General features: G+C 35.5%; 1 protein-coding gene across 5 annotated transcripts in view; it reads left to right on the forward strand.

Moving 5' to 3' along the window:
- Mid2 (midline 2) overlaps positions 1-16,953 on the forward strand; it is a 103,889-nt gene that overhangs the window by 71,572 nt on the left and 15,364 nt on the right. For all 5 annotated transcript variants that reach the window (XM_046420737.2, XM_046420739.2, XM_046420742.2 and 2 more), the window contains exons 4-6: positions 2,568-2,675; positions 4,079-4,227; positions 16,083-16,210. In XM_046420737.2, the coding sequence (XP_046276693.1) occupies positions 2,568-2,675; positions 4,079-4,227; positions 16,083-16,210 (385 nt within the window). The remainder of the gene's footprint in view (positions 1-2,567; positions 2,676-4,078; positions 4,228-16,082; positions 16,211-16,953) is intronic.

The following is a 16,953-nucleotide window of genomic DNA, read 5'->3' on the forward strand; positions in this document are numbered from 1 at the left end:
GGGAGAAGTAGAAGTCAAAGTTTTACTGAACCTGACAAACTGTAATACTCATAGTACCATTGACAAAAAAATAAGTCAGGAGTGAAGGACAAATCGGGAGAGGAGATGATATTTGTCTTTAGATATAGTGTAGAGAGTTTAGGATAACTTGGATGATCAAACTGATGTGCCTAGCAAGCAGAAAAACAAAAACAAAAACTTTTTATCACCATTGAATTCAATCTAACAGATATTTACTTAACATATCCCATGTGTCATTCATTATGCTGGAGATACACAAAGTCAAATAAGACATAGTTCCTGGCCATCAGAATTCATGTTTAAGTGGGAAAAGCAGACTAATACAATTGCTATGATATAAGGTAGTAAATGGTGTTACTGAATTATATATAAAGTGCTATGGAAATATAAAGAGGGGACCAATTGATTGTGTATGGGGAGCTGAGAAGAAGTTACAAAAGTGATGACCATGGATAGAACTTTGAAAGATAAGTAGAAGTTTGTTCAATAATGCGGACATGCCCTTCTAAGGAAAAGGGTAATCATAGGCAAAGTCACAGAACATGAAAGTTCATTGATTCTAGGGGAACAGCAAGGACTCTGAAATGACTAAAGAAGAGGGGATAACAGGATAAAGATAAATGGTACAAAAGACATAATGATTGTCAGAAATCAAAGATGTGTTGTTATATTAATCTGGAGAGGCAATATGTGTAACAGGTAAAAATATAGACTCTGGTGTTTGATTCCCTGGATCTAAATCTCACTTTTACCACTACTAGCTGTGTAGCCTTGAGCAAATCACTTAATTTCTCTGTGCTCAAGTTTCCCTACCTGTCAAAGGGGAATGATAGATACCTGCCTCATAGGATTGTTTTCAGAATTGAGAGAGCTGATATTTGTAAACTGGTAAAGCAGTGTCTGGCATAGAATAAGTGTTGTGTAAAGATTAGTTCAAGAACTAAATTATAAGTAACGAGGTTGCACACCATTTTTTACTACACCAGTAGCAGCTCAAAAAGAGAAACTATAAACGGGCAGTGCCTAAGTTTCCAGATACTCTAAGCAAGGACCCAAGGAGAATTAGATAAATCTCTTATTCTTGGATGAGTGTGAGTTCCTTGAGATGTTAAGATATCTGCCTTGGAAAGGTAGATACAATTTAGGGAAAGGAAGGGTAGTCAGAGGAAAAAGAAAGTGCAATGGTCAGAGTAGGAATGTTCACTTGAAATAAGTGGAAGCTCCCATTGTGCCATTCTCCCTGGAACATGGAAACAAAGCAAAATAAGTTTGTCACTCACTGGCTAATAGATTTTATTTTGGTTAAATAATAAACAGGAAATTATCCAGTAGGGGCCTTAGAGGCTGGGAGAGGAGGTAACAGGTTCCAGGCAAAGCTATCTTGCTGGGATTGAAGTATGTAGAGGAACCTTGTAAAAAAAAAAAGACAGATAGCAATTAGAAATGCAGCCCTGCCTTGCTAATGAAGCACAGGTAGCCCCTTGAGTTTTGATGCTCTCAAGTAACCCATGTCTATTCCTCAGCCTTCTAGAGCTCTGCTCGAGTGATCCTTGAATAGACTCTTGGAATGATTGTGCTTCCCTGTGTGACTGCTCTGTGTGCTGCTGAAATGGAACTGAACCTCATCTGCCCACCCAGCCTGCCAAAGGGTTTCACTTGACAGAACTTGGTTTGAATTCTGGTTTTACCACTTTCTAACTATGTGACTTGGAGCAGGTCACTAAAATTCTCAGAGCCCCAGCTTGCCTGTCTGAAATGCAAATAAAAATGATTCCTATGTCATAGAGTCATATGGATAATTATATGAAATTTTTATTTCTAAAGTGCTTGGCACACTAAATGTTTGAAAAAATGTTAGTTGTTGGTCCCTTTCTTTCCCTTCACATTTAGGCAGCCTCCAAATGCCCTGCTCTCATTTTAGCCCCTTCTGGTGGCTCTGTACCATATAATATGAATAGTGATAGAGATGAGTAGAAAAAGAAATCAACCCATGGAAAGGCAATGAAAAATAGTATTCTTTTTCAATTCTATCTACACATTCATATATTTAATGTGAAAATGTATCTGCATATTCATATATTTAGAAGGTAGAAGGGAACAAGGAAACTGAAAACATTTTTGGTGAGGCGAGCTAAAAATATATTGTTGCATTGTTATCTTAATATTATTGTGCCTGTGGAGAAGGATCCTCTTTTCCTGACATACATAAATCTCCTTACCCTCTTTACAAAAGAATATCAGGAGGACAGGGTGCTGGAGTAAAGGGAATTGCACAGTGGGAATAACATGCCCCATCTCATCTGTCCTTCTGCCCAGCTTTCCATTAACCATCATGACCTACCAGAGGCCCGGAGAGCTTCCTATCTGTGGTGCTTCAATGCCCTTGCATCATTAATATCATCATCTCTACTCTTCTTCTAGGAGTGGATCTTATCGAGGGAGGTATGGAAGAAGTTGTGCATGTTTAGCTGTCAGTCCGAATCTTTTAGAGCCAGCAGGGGACAAAGGCAACAATCACTGTGTAATACTCTGGACTTTCTTGGCAGGTGAATACTGCTATGCATGAGGCAAAACTTATGGAAGAATGTGACGAGTTGGTAGAGATCATCCAGCAGAGGAAGCAAATGATTGCTGTCAAAATCAAAGAGACAAAGGTAAAGCACAGCAGCACTTCAGTGAAGCCAAGGAAGAGTTGACTCTTTATAAATGAAAGAGTTGAATTCTGATGATTGCAGTTTGAAATTAGATCATGAAAGCAAGAAGAAATGAGGTTAAAAGAAGAAAGGCAAAGAAGCAATGTTTGGCCTAGTGCTATGGATCCAATAAGAAGTATAGCAGATCTGGATACTAGAAACATATTATACCTTGGCCTAGTTGTTGGTTTCATGCATGTATATATGTGTAAACATTCACTGAGTTGTATACTTAGGATCTGAGTGCTTTACTGTTTGTTGTAAGTGAACACAAAGAAAGAAAAAGAAAAAAGTAATAATAGAAATGTTGGTTAGAATTATGGAAAGACTGTGAATGTCACTATGAGTACTTTGGCTTTAGACTGAATGGTGTTGGGAAGCCATTCTAGAAGACTGATTGATATGGCCAGATAGAGCAGATCGGATGATGCTGAAGTCTGGGAAGTACATTAGGAGGCTTACAACATGATTCTTCATATGAATTGTTGAAGACCTAAAGCAGAATGTAGACAGCACACACAGAAGGAAAGAACAGAATAGGTAGTGCCAACAAGAAAATGATTGGAATCATCCAATTTATTTAGGTATAAAAGATGAAGGAGAGAGAGGAGTCCAGAAAAACTCCCAGATTTTTAAAAACTTGGGAACTGAAGAATCATGGTCAAAAACGTCAGCTGTGAGCCTCCATGCAGCTATATGGTTTTAGGTTTGACGGCCTGCTGGTCAGTGTTAGTGATCATAAGCTCATGCTGTGGGCACAATGTAAAAAGTTATGAGAGTCTGGTTTGATGGCCAATACTTTATGCCATTCTGGGTAGCTCCAGTTAACAGGAATGGAAGCTTCCAAGAACACAGATTTGTGTACCCACAGGTATGTGTAAAGATATTTAGAGAAATATATATATATATATATATATATATATATATATATTCATAAAGAAAAATGAGGTACTTCTTGTGAAATTTATGTGCAAAAGTATATTGACGATAAAATGTAAACAATGGTGATCTCTAGGTGATAGCAGTTCTTTTTTATACTTTCAACTTTTTAGCTTTTCTGTAATGAGCATGGACTGCTTCTACAATCAGTAAAATTAATATTATTAATATAAAGAGGAGGTAGATAACAGAGTACATGGCTGAGTGCAACATAAGTAAGGGAGCTGTAGATTGGAGGAGGAGGGGTTGGCAAGAGAGTTTTTAGTGGGTGGGGTGAGAAGGTGAATGGTTAGTAAAGGGATCATGGGGTATTAATAAGCCTTATTTTTAGAATCACTGCAGCAGATCTCCTTCAACTTGTTTTATTGTTTTTAATTAAGTGCTGTGTCTTTATCTTATTTTTTTCTTTGACTAATTCCTTTAAGGTTATGAAACTAAGAAAGTTGGCACAGCAGGTTGCTAATTGCCGCCAGTGTCTTGAACGGTCAACGGTCCTCATCAACCAAGCTGAGCATATCCTCAAAGAAAATGACCAGGCACGGTTTCTACAGTCTGCAAAAAATATTGCTGAGAGGTGGGTTTCTTATATTCTTTTGAAATGTCCTGTATTGTGAAAAGGAACAAGCTTAAAAGTCAGTGAATTATATTCAGGCATGTATATAGCAGCTGCCATTTGAAGATTTTACCAGCTAGGTAATTCTTGAGCCTCAGTGGTAAATTTCCCTGTGGATTTCTGTATCCTTCTCTCCATCTTTGCAGCCTGCCAGTTCTTTTAATGCGCAGCCAAACATGAGGCCTAGCTACTGCCTTCTCTCCTTGTTGCTCACTTAGAGCTTGAGCTCTCTGATGGTAGTGGTGTAGGGTCAGAGAAACTTTTGGTTACATTGATAGGTGTGTGCCTTTCTGAAGTATACATGCAGTTTCTATTGTTTTTATTTAATTCTTGCTTTTATAAAACATTTAGAGCAATGATAATTTGACTTTTATTTAGTCACTTTCTTCTTTGAAAATCTGATGAAATTGATGAACCTTATTCCAGAGTGGAGAAAATGCATTTTAATCTGTACAATTAGAAAAATGAGAAATTATACCCCAATGATGCAAATGTATGAATTGCCAAGATCATTGTAATATCATGTGTAGATAATAATAAAAAAATATAAAAAAAAGAAAATGCATTTTAGATGTATACACAGAGAATTTTGTATATAATTTTATGATGGATTTTTAGAAGCCCATCTATAAACTATTGGCAGAGTCCATGGCCTAAAGTGAAACATTGTTGAGTATAATCTCCAAGGCTTCAAGGGGATACAGTAGATCATTAGGCCAGACTTAACCTCCTGATTTCTCCCTCTCATTCATTGGAGAATTGGGTTCCAGCTCATAGTCTTCTTCGTATTGCCTGTGCATCATTATGGTGACTTTAGCTGCACCCATATGACTGACCCATCTAATGCTCTAGCCATTTAGCACTCGCCCCAACATCTGTTCCTCCAGTGACTCTCACCTTGGCTCCACTTAATCCACCCACTCCCATGGACTAAATGCTGAACCTTATCCTCACTCAGAGTTGCACTGAAATCATAAACTGAAGCATCCCACTTTCTAATTACAACTCCATGCTTAAAACTCTTTGCTTCAAATGCATCTCTATTTTTGAACTCCATTGGGACTTCTAATCTGGACTCCTATTCTTTTTTCCTCCCTACCAGCTACTTCCTGTCTTCACTTCTTTCTTTAACCTATTTTGGATCTGTGATTTCTTCCTTCAGCTATTCTTTTCAATCTGCCCAATTCCATTGCTCATTGTCCTTTTATCACACCCACCTGATAAAATCCTAACCCCGAATCACTCCACCTATTCTTAATATTTTCATGCCTGTATTTGAGTTGCAGAACTTTGCTGGAAAAATCACATAGCCAAACAGGTTGGTACTATTTTACCAAAAATGTGTGGCTTCTCATCTGACCTGAGCCTTAAGCACTGATTTAAAATCTTGTTGTGTTGCTTTAGTCCACTTCCTTTTAAAGTCATCTCCACACTGGCTATTTTAAATCTTTTGTACTAGCTTCAAAATTCCAACCCAGCCTCCTTCCTGCTTAAGCTCAGGAAATGCCTGCCCATCCTTTTAAACTGAAAATGGTAGGTATGAAATGATAAATTCCTCATCTACTCATACCAAAGTGCTGGACACACCTACATCTACATCCATTACTTCTACCCTCTTTCTGTGTACAATGAAGAGATGTTCCTTCATTTGTCCTTTGACCACATGCCCTCTTTTTCCCCATAGCTTCAATTTCTGCCACTCTTTAGTTGACTTCACATCCACATTCAAAACCACTAATGTCTTTCCTACCTAAAAGCAAAAACAAAAATCCCTGAAACTTTCCTTTCCTCATATCCTCTCTAGCTGTCACCATATCCCTCTCTTTTTCTTCACATTAAACTACTTTTAAGACTTTCCAGGTCCTCACCCTTAATTTACCATAATATTTTAAATATATTTATGTCAAATGATACCTTGTGCATGATTAGAAAGTAAAATATTACTGCAAATCACATTGAAAGAAATATTAATCTTCTCATTTATAATTCCAGATCTATAATAATAATAATAGCAACAGCAACTTACTTTATGTTGGGTACTATGCTAAGTCTTTATAAGGACTAACACATTTAATCCTCATAAAAACCTTATGTGGTAGACTCTGCTACTACTACCATTTTATAAATAAGACAACAAGGTTCATAAAGGTTAAGCAACCTGCCTAAGATCACCCAACTAGTGATGGGCAGAAGCTGGATTCAAATCTGTGGAGTCTAATATCATCATCTATATTTTCTCAACAAAGCCAAGCCATTTCAACTCTATTAGATATTTCAATGGGCATGAACTTTACATTTATAAATAGCATTCTTACATTGCTACTTTTATTTTCTCTTTTTAATCTTAGATATCAATTGACATGCAAATTTGGCAACATTTTCCTATTATTTTTTCAAATATTTTTAGGCTAATTCCTTCTTCTATTTTAGGGATTCTAATTACTTGTGTATTAGAGTGCCTAAAGTTGTCCTATGGTTTAATGATGTTCTTTTTGTTTGTTTGTTTGTTTTTTGGATTTTTTTTCCCTTGGTGTTTCACTGATATTTTTTCAAGTGCATTAACTTTTTCTTTTATAATGACTAATCTGCTCTTGACCCCCTCCAGTGTATTTTTCATCTCAAATATTGTAGTTTTCTTCTCTAGAAGTTTGGGTCTTTCTAAAAATATCTTCTAAAATATCTACTTAAAGATATTCAGCCTTTCCTCTAGTTTCTGAACATACAGAATAAAAATTTAATAACTATTTTAATGTTTTTGATTGCTAATTCTAACATTTGTGTCAGATCTGGGTCAGTTTCAATTGGTTGATTTTGTTTTCATGATGGGTTGTATTTTTTTATTCTTTGCATGTGGTATTTTTTTTTATCAGATGCCAAATTTTGTGAATTTTATCTTGATGTTTTTTTTTTAATCAGATGCCAAACTTTGTGAATATTATCTTGTTGGCTTTTTTATTATAAAGATTTGTAAACTTTGTTCTGAGACACAGTCAAATTACTTAAAAATAGCTTGATCCTTTTGAGTCTTGTTTTTAGATTTGTTAGGAGAAGGGCTGGGGGTATACTTACTTAGCGGTGGAATGCTTGCCTATCCTGTGCAAGGCCCTGGGATCCATCCCCAGCACTGCAAAGATTAGATGAGAGCAGAGAAGTGTCTAGTCTAGAATAGTTTTTCCTCGCTACTGAGGTGAAATACTTATGAGTGCTTTATACAGTGTCTCACGAATCCATGATTTTCTGGAACCACTGTGGGAGCAGACAATATTGCCACTATTTCTGGCCCTGTATTACCATCAGAGATTGTTCTCCCTAATCTTTTTAATTGATTCTTTCCCCAGCACTGGTAATTTCTTCCCATGTATATGTTGATCAGTATTCTGTTGAATACTACATGGAAACCCTCTGAAGATCTCTAGAATTTTCTTACTGTAGCTCTTTACTTTCTGGTTTTCTGCCTTGTGAACTCTACAAACTTATTTTCTCTCCATTCTTCACCCTGTCTCCTTAATTATGGGAAGTCAATCAGGCTGTGCCTGGATTTTCTCTTCCTCTACAAGTTTACATTCTTAATTTTTTGAAACAAAATTTCTCAGTGTTTCTTAATAGCACATAAGAAGCAAAATTTTTGAGAACTTTGTCTCAAAAATATTTTAAATTAATTTTCATTCTTCACAGGTTATAAATAAATTTTGTTTATAATTCTGAAAGCATGACTCCATTGTGTTCTGACTTCCAGTGTTGTATGGATAAGTTCACTGTCATTCTGATTTCCTGGTCTTATGAATATGACATATTTTTAAATGTACAAGTTTCCTTGAAATTAGCATTATTAGACAAGTTATGATTGTATACACTAGTGGGGTACAATATGATGTGTTGATATATCTACATGATATGGAATATTAAATTGAACTGATTAATATATATTTCACCTCACTTATATTTTTGTGGTGAGACATTTGAAATTTGCTCTCTTAGCTGTTTTGAAATATACAATATATGATTATAGACTGCAGTAACTCTGCTATGCAACAGATCTTAAAAACTATTCTCCTGAGGAGGGAAGGGGAAGGGAAATTACTGGGGAATGAGACTGATCAAATTGTGTTATGTGCATGTACGAATATGACATAATAAATTCCCCTATTATGTATAACTATAATGCACCAATAAAAATAAAAACGATTGCTCCTGTCTAAGTGAAATATTGTACCCTGTGAGCAATAACTTCCAATTCTCTCCCTCCACCAGCCTCTGGTAAACACTGTTATATTCCCAACATATATGAGTTGGACATTTTTAGATTTTACATATAAGTGAGATTATATGGTATTTGTCTTTCTCTGTCTGGCTTATTTTACTTAGCATATAGTCCTCTAGCTTTATCCATGCTGTCATGGATAAAGCTTTTAAGGCTAAATAATATTCCAGTGTGTGTGTGTGTGTGTGTGTGTGCGTGTATATATATATATATATATATATATATATATATATATTCATTCCATATTTTTTATTCATTCATCCATTGACAGAAACTTGTGTTGACTCTATATATAAGTTATTGTGAATACATATAAACATGGGGAGTTTGGCATGTTGATTTCAATTCCTTTGTATATACATTGAGAAATAGGACGGTTGTATTGTATAATAGTTCTATTTATCATTTTTTGAGACACTTCATACAGTTTCCTTTAATGGCTCTATTAACTTACATTCTAACTAACAGTGTAAAAAGGTTCTCCTTTCTCTACATTCATGTCAGCATTTGTTATCTTTCACCTTCTTAATAATAACCATTAAAATCTAGAAGGTTTTAAAATCCTATCTTTATACCAATAAAATATATGAAAGTCATTTCTTTTTTTTTTTTAATCGAATCAAGCCTTTATTGAAGCACACCGGTGGCGACCAGAATATAAAGCTGTTCCCTTGATCAGCCCCAAATAATTGCAAGGGTGCTCCTTATAAGCCTGAAAACCACAAAAGGGACATTTGGGGGTCTAGCCAATGCAAGCAAGCCAGGTTACAGAAGCGGGAGAGTGCAGTCAGGCAAAGGGACACTTAGCCAATCATAATTAGCCCAATCACCCCAGTTACAGAAACAGAGCCCCCTTACCCTAATTACAGAAACAATGCCCCATTAGTTAGTTCCGTGTTCTTTTTTTTTTTTTTAATTTTTTATTGTTGGCTGTTCAAAACATTACATAGTTCTTGATATATCATATTTCACAATTTGATTCAAGTGGGTTATGAGCTCCCATTTTTACCCCATATACAGATTGCAGAATCACATCAGTTACACATCCATTGATTTACATATTGCCATACTAGTGTCTGTTGTATTCTGCTGCCTTTCCTATCCTCTACTATCCCCCCTCCCCTCCCCTCCCCTCCCCTCCCCTCCCCTCTTCTCTCTCTGCCCCCTCTACTGACATTCGTTTGTCCCCCTTATATTATTTTTCCCCTTCCCCTCACTTCCTCTTGTATGTATGAAAGTCATTTCTTTAACCCAGTTTTTCCAAAATCTTACCAAGTTTTGCTTTGATTATGCATCTTTGACTATTCATTTTTCTGGATACTCAGGGAATCTTTCCAGTCTAAACACTAGTGATCTTTGATTCTGAAAAATTTTCTTTTATTATTCACTAATAACTTCCTCCCTCTATCCTCTCTCATCTCTATTTCTGGGACTCTAATTAATCATGCAATTGACATCCTAGATTTTCCTCAAATTAAAAAAATGTTTCCTATTTTCCATGACTGTTTATTTTTGTTTTAGTTTTTTTTATTTCCTTAACTTCTCTCCCCCATCTTTCTTTAAATTTTTTTAAACATTTTTATACCTTTATTTTATTTGTTTATTTTTATATGGTTCCTGGGATCGAACCCTGTGTCTTAGGCATGCTAGGCAAGCACTCTACCACTGAGCCATAACCCTGGCCCTCTATTAAAATTTTAATTCCAACATTCATATTTTTATTTACAAGGGTTCTTTTTAGATATTTTTTGGCATTATTCTTGTCTTTTTGTTTCTTCTTTAGCATTATTGCTTTGTGGATTCAAACTATTTGTCTGAGAATATTTTCATTTTAAAAAGTTTCCTTTCAAATCCTACATTGTCTTGATATCTTCCAAGTTTCTTTTCTCTATTAGTTTGTTTTGGTTTCTGTTCTTCTCTAAATTTCTGGTAAGTTTTCAGCTGCCTTTTTTAATTTAAGCACTATAAGATGTCTGGAAGCTCAGAGTGGATGGGGGCAATTCATTGCTTAGGGAACTTTGCTGTAGTAATACAAGGTAGAGTGCCAGTTTTTTATTGAGAGACCTGAAGTGTCAATTCTATAGGCATTTTCTCTTGGGTTATTTTCCCTTGGAAGAAATTCTCCAATCTCCTGCTTTGGTGGTGGAGGTTATAAGCCTGGCTGCCAGGATTCTGGGAGCCAACCGGGGAAAGAGAACTGAGAGATTTAAGACTGCTTTTAGTATAATGTCAAAGCTCTGCAGAAGGCAAACCTCACATCTCCTGCCAGGATGAGGGAAATGCAGTCTCTGATTGAGTGAATCTGGGATCTAGCTGTTCTTCATGCAAACTTTCAAATTTGTGGCACTAAATCAGTTTGATGTTGTTGGCTTCCTGATCTAGCTTTTTCTGATCTGTTGTTGGTTACCACACACCCATCCCTTTCTAGCTTCCAAACATATGTTGACAATCTCTTAATTACTGGCATCTTTTTTTTCCATTCTCTTTGTCTTTGTGGATTTATGATGCTTTATTCTTTGTCATTTCAGTGGGATTTCATGAAAGCAAAGCTAAAACATGTATTGAAACCAGTGTATTTAATCGTTACCACTTACTCTTCAACTGTGTAATGTTTTCTCCCACTTCCATATCTTTGAAAGTGCTTTTTCTTCAAGATCACTAAAAAAAGATCTTGTTGCTAAATATAGTAGCCACTCCTTTTTTTCATCTTTGTCTTTCATCTTACTTGCTGTCTAAGTAGCATTTTCTCTGCCGATCATATTTTTTGTTTGCTAACTCCATTTTATTCATAGTTCATGTGTGTGTGGTACAAATAGGCAGTTACAATTGGTTATCACTGATAATCAAAGCCACTAGTATAACAGTCTTCATGAAAATATATTGTACAATGGAGAATATACAGTAATAGCCTTTTCAAAAGCAGAGGTTGCAAACAACCATCTTTCTAAGAAATATACCTGTTATATAAATTCCGACAATAGAAAGAGTGTGAAATAATAATGCTTATTTTATGGAGAAATGAAAATAATTTTAATTATGACCTATATGATTTTAAGTAATTAGAGTCCTCTTAGATTGGATGCAGAACATAAAGACATTTTCCATAGCTCACAACCATCCTAGTGAAAAAGAACTGAAAAGTTAATAAGTAAGTAGAATTGCCATGACCAACTGTGTTCAAACCATTTTTGGTACCAGGAATTGAATTTACGGGCACTTGATCACTGAGCTATCTGCAGCCCTATTTTTGTTTGTATTTTATTCAGATACAGGGTCTCACTGAGTTGCTTAGTGTCTTGCTTTTTAAAATATATATATTTTAGTTGTTGATGGACCTTTATTTTATTTATTTGTACACGGTGCTGAGAATTGAACCCCGTGTCTCACATGTGCCAGGCAAACGCTCTGCCATTGAGCTACAGCCCCAGCCCAGTGCCTTGCTTTTGCTGAGGCTGGCTTTGAACTCACACTCCTCCTGCCTCAGCCTGCCAAGCCGCTGGGATTTTAGGCCTGTGCTGCCATGCCCGGCTTAAACCGAATTCTTTAGGTACAAATTGTAAATTGTTTTTAACTCCAGCTAATTAAGGGAAATAAGCAAGAAGAGAACAGTATTCCGTTTTTAAATGACTTTCTAAGGAATTGAGGTCTTGACTAAACTAATTTTTATGAGAAGTTCATTTTTTTTAAGAGAGAGAGAGAGAGAGAGAGAGAGAGAGAGAGAGAGGGGTTTTTTTTTTTTTTAATATTTCTTTTTTAGTTTCGGCATCCTTGTCTGTATGTGGTGCTGAGGATCGAACCGGGCCGCACGCATGCCAGGCGAGCGCGCTACCGCTTGAGTCACATCCCCAGCCCAAGAAGTTCATTTGTATTTAACCTAAAATGGTTTAAAGATTATTTTATGAATCCGAACATTCTAGTTCTTTAGTTTTTCTCAAGGAAAGAGAACTTTGTATGCTTAATATTTTTCCTTTCAATTGCTCTTCCCTTATCTTCCATGAATGGTCCTGGTTTCTTTCTTTCCTTCCTTCCTTCCTTCCTTCCTTCCTTCCTTCCTTCCTTCCTTCCTTCCTTCCTTCCTTCCTTCCTTCCTTTCTTTTCTTTCTTTCTCTCTTTCTCTCTCTCTTTCTTTCTTTCTTTTTTTTCCCTTTTTTAACCTATGTGATCGGTTTTGCCTTTGTGAGCAATTCTCCCTTGATCTATTCCATTAATGCTATTGCTCTTCTTGATTTTGATTTAGGATATTCCCTTCTCTCCCTATACATTCTCCTCTTTGCCAACCTATTAGCTTGTAGGGCTTCAATTACCATTGAATTACCATCAATTACCATGTTGATGATTCCCAACTTTCTGTGTAAATCTTTTTTCATAGGCTCAAATGTAGTGTGTGGTGTAGGTGGAATAAATGACTGTTTATGTGGTATGACTTGAGAATCAATTATCCAACTTAATCTTTCTCATTGGTTTTTCCCAGAGTCTGAAATTCTTCCCCACCATTATTCCCTGTATTGTGTTAAGGCACCATGACTTCAGATAAAATTAAATTTTAGATAAAAGAGCTGTCTCTTTCCCCTTACAAATAGCAATTGTTATATTATCCCTAATAGAGATCAATACCTTGGGAGACTGCAACAAGATGTGGATATTGTGTTTTGCAGAGACAGAAAGACATACACACCCACATCCCACTGCATTACTTTAACTCATTCTTAACCTTCCAGCCACCATTAACATTTGGGAATTTAGCATTCTAGTGGTAGTATGTGTGTGTGTGTGTGTGTGTGTGTGTATCATATGGTCATATTGTATATATTGCATTATATCCTACATTTGAAACAACATATCACAAATTTTTCCCTATCAGTGTAAAACCAATGGTCTAGTGATATTTCATCTTTTGATGTATAATACAATGTTTAACTCACTCTCCATTGTTAGACAATTAGGTTACATACACTGTGTTGAATGCCCATGTAGTTGTGTCACTGCATACATCTAAATTATTTCCTTGTTAAAATTTTTATGAAGTAGAACTGCAATGTCAAAGAATATTTCACTTTAATGTATTTTAATATTCAATGCTAAATGAACCTTCAAAATTTCTATCAATTTCAGTCCTAATAAAAGTACCCCTATATCATCATTATTTATAACCTACATGCTATCTCATTTCAATTTACATTTCTTTGATTTCTCATGTAGTTTGGATTTTTAATATATTTGTTTTCCATTTGCTTTCACAGTTTTTGAATAAACTCTTTCTGTTTTATTTGTCTACATGTGCATTACCACTTTTTACTTGCTACTCATTTCTGGCACCTTAAAATCCAGTCTAATTGCTTCCAATTTTGTCCCTTTCCAGTCCATCCACTGCAGTCATAATACTCTTCTCAAAACATAAATATGAGCATATCACACCTCTTCTTAAAATGCTTCAGTGGTCCATTGTTCTTAATATAAAGGCCAAAGTTTGTAACATGAGGTCCTACAAGGCCCTGCATGACTGTCTCATTCTCCAGTCCTCAGGCAAGAGAGAACACACATACCCTCACTGCCGTTGCTTAGCTAACTCCTATTCATCATCTAGGTGATTGCTCAAAATTAACTTCTTCTGGGGAGATTTCCCTTAGATTCCAAGTCCCTGAGGGTGACTCCCTTTGCACATTAGTTTTGCTTAAGTATTTGTTGGATGGGTGGGTTGATAGATGGATGGATGGATGGATAGAAGAAAGATTGGGGAGGCCAGGAAGAGATTTTATGTACCATTATTTTGGCTGAAATTTTACCCTAAGAAGTTGTCTCCTTATTCACCAAATCTTAGAAGACTGGCTGTTAAATGTGAGACCTAAAGATTTTACCAAATTGTATTTGATTTGTGTGTATATATATTTAATTTTTTTAGTTGTACACGGACACAATACCTTTGTTTTATTTATTTATTTTTATGTGAACCCAGGGCTTCACATGTGCTAGGCAAGCACTCTACCACTGGACCACAATCCCAGCCCCTTGATTTGTTTATATTGATCTGCACTTTATTCCCAAAATATCTCTATTTTCAAAAACATACAAGAGATATTTGTAGATGTATATGAGGGCATGCCTACATGAGGATATGTATTTGTTCAACTCCCTATCCCCTTATAATTTGTTCCCCATAAAAATTTCCTTTCTTAACTTTTTACATGTGATGCTTCTTCCTTCCACCCTAATCTGCATGTTGTTATGCCAATTTAATATTTCTTTCCAGCCTGTCATTTGCATGCACAAAGATCTTCATTGGCTTTGGTTCATAAGGTCTGATACAGAACTTAAATATATGTATTTTGTTAAAAGACCTTGCCCCCCAGGTAATTCTGATGCAGAAACATGGTTAAGAATTGCTCAAGTGTAACCAGGTGAGGTGGCATATGCCTATAATCCCAGTGGCTTGGGAGCCTGAGGCAGGAAGATTACAAGTTCAAAGCCAGCCTCAGCAATTTAGTGAGGCCCTAAGCAACCAGTGAGACCCCGTCTCTTAAATAAAATATAAAATAGGACTATGGATGTTACTCAGTGGTTAAGCACTGCTGGGTTCAACCCCTGGTACAAAAAACAAACAAAAAAAGATTTGCTCAAGTGTGTAAAACATACACCATTTTTTTTAAATAAAAGGAATAGTAGAAATGGTTATGGGTACAGAGGTTAAAGTCAGGTGGACAAAGGTTCAATTATATTTTGATCTTTATTGGTTGTGTGATTTTGGGCAAGTTACTTTGTTTTTTCATTGTGTCAGTTTTCTCACTTGCAAAATAGAAATTGCATCTACTACACAGGGTTATGGTAAGGAGTAAATTATATAATGCATGTAAAGTGTATACAAAATGTCCTATATGTATTAAACTCTCAATAAATCTTAGTAATTGTATTGTTGTTGCTAGTAATTCAGTTATTAATTCAACAATTATTTATTCACCATATTTCCAACACTGTTTTAGAGACCATGGAAAATTAAGAAGTACAAAATATGAACCTCGTTCTTGAGTCTCTTAGAATTAGTTGGAAAAATAAAATTATTGTAGCATATACAATATAGAACAATAAAATGAAACATAAATATTATAAAAGATCAAATAAAGGACAGGATTTACAGTAAGGTATTAACCCAGCATGTCATTTTGTTGATTATCATGAACAAAATAGAGAGGGAGGAAACAATTTCTCAAACTGCTCTTACCAAGCCTTCAGAGGTCTAGTTCTGATGCTGCCTGCCAGATGGAAAATGATGCAGAGGGGAAAAAATCCTGTATTTACTTCTCAAAATTAAGACAGGATGGGGGAGTATGTTTGAGGGGTGAACATATGTGAATAAATATTGTATAACTCTTAATTGGTTCCTGACGATTAAAATTGAAATGGTTTCTGTTGGAAAAGCACAGCTATGATATTTTCAGTTAACAAATCAAGCCTTACAAGTCACTTATTTTCACCTCGTTAAACCAGAAATCAAACACTGAATGAAGGTTGCAAACCTATGTTGATGTATATTGATGAACTTTTCTTCTTTTTTTTTTTTCAGGGTCGCTATGGCAACTGCATCTTCTCAAGTTCTGATTCCAGATATCAATTTTAATGATGCCTTTGAAAACTTTGCTTTAGATTTTTCTAGAGAAAAGAAATTGTTGGAGGGGCTAGACTATTTAACAGGTGCGAAATTACTGTGCTTTCCTTCCCATTTTAATTTTTCAATGAGCTTTTAGTTGAAAATAATCTGAAAAGGACAATATTTACAAGTAAATTATTTTGAAATCTTTAAAATGATTGTAAAAATATTAGAATGTGTCTTAGTTTATATAATTGGAGTGAAAAATTATTTGTCAAATATTTCTGGAGTAAGAAAGGGTATACCATCCATACTTAAAGGTAAAACACAAGAAATTGCTGAGTCTATCAGTTACATATTTTTAACTGTTATAAGGGTAAAACATAGGTAAGAATTAGGGAATATTATAGAATGTCCCACATTGTTAGGTCCTACTCAAATGGTTTTAAGGAAACTTAGGAATCAACTGATCAGGAAGAAAATTGTAAGAAATAACTGGCTTGCAGACAACTTGAGAAAATACAGGATACCAAACAAATGTGATCCCTCTTGATCTGTTTTTTTCTTTAAGCATGAGCTATCTCAGCCTTACTGAGAATTTATCCTCTCTAACATCGGTTTTAGTTACCATGTTTATTTTTTAAATATTTTGTAAAACATTATATCCAGTCTCAGAGCTATTAGGACTCAGGATTAGTTTTCAAGACATGTTTTGCATATCAGAAACATCTGTCAAAAGTGACAGGGTACAATTGTTAAAATGTCTGAAATAGAGGGTAATAAATGTCTACAAAAAAGAAAATAAGGGATACAGCCTGCCTGTTAAAAATGCTGCTTACATTGAGGG

The sequence above is a fragment of the Marmota monax genome, unplaced genomic scaffold (assembly GCF_021218885.2).
Source record: "Marmota monax isolate L192 unplaced genomic scaffold, Marmota_monax_Labrador192_F-V1.1 WCK01_AAM20220418_F8-fsc00050, whole genome shotgun sequence".
NCBI classification, from domain to species: Eukaryota; Metazoa; Chordata; class Mammalia; order Rodentia; family Sciuridae; genus Marmota; species Marmota monax.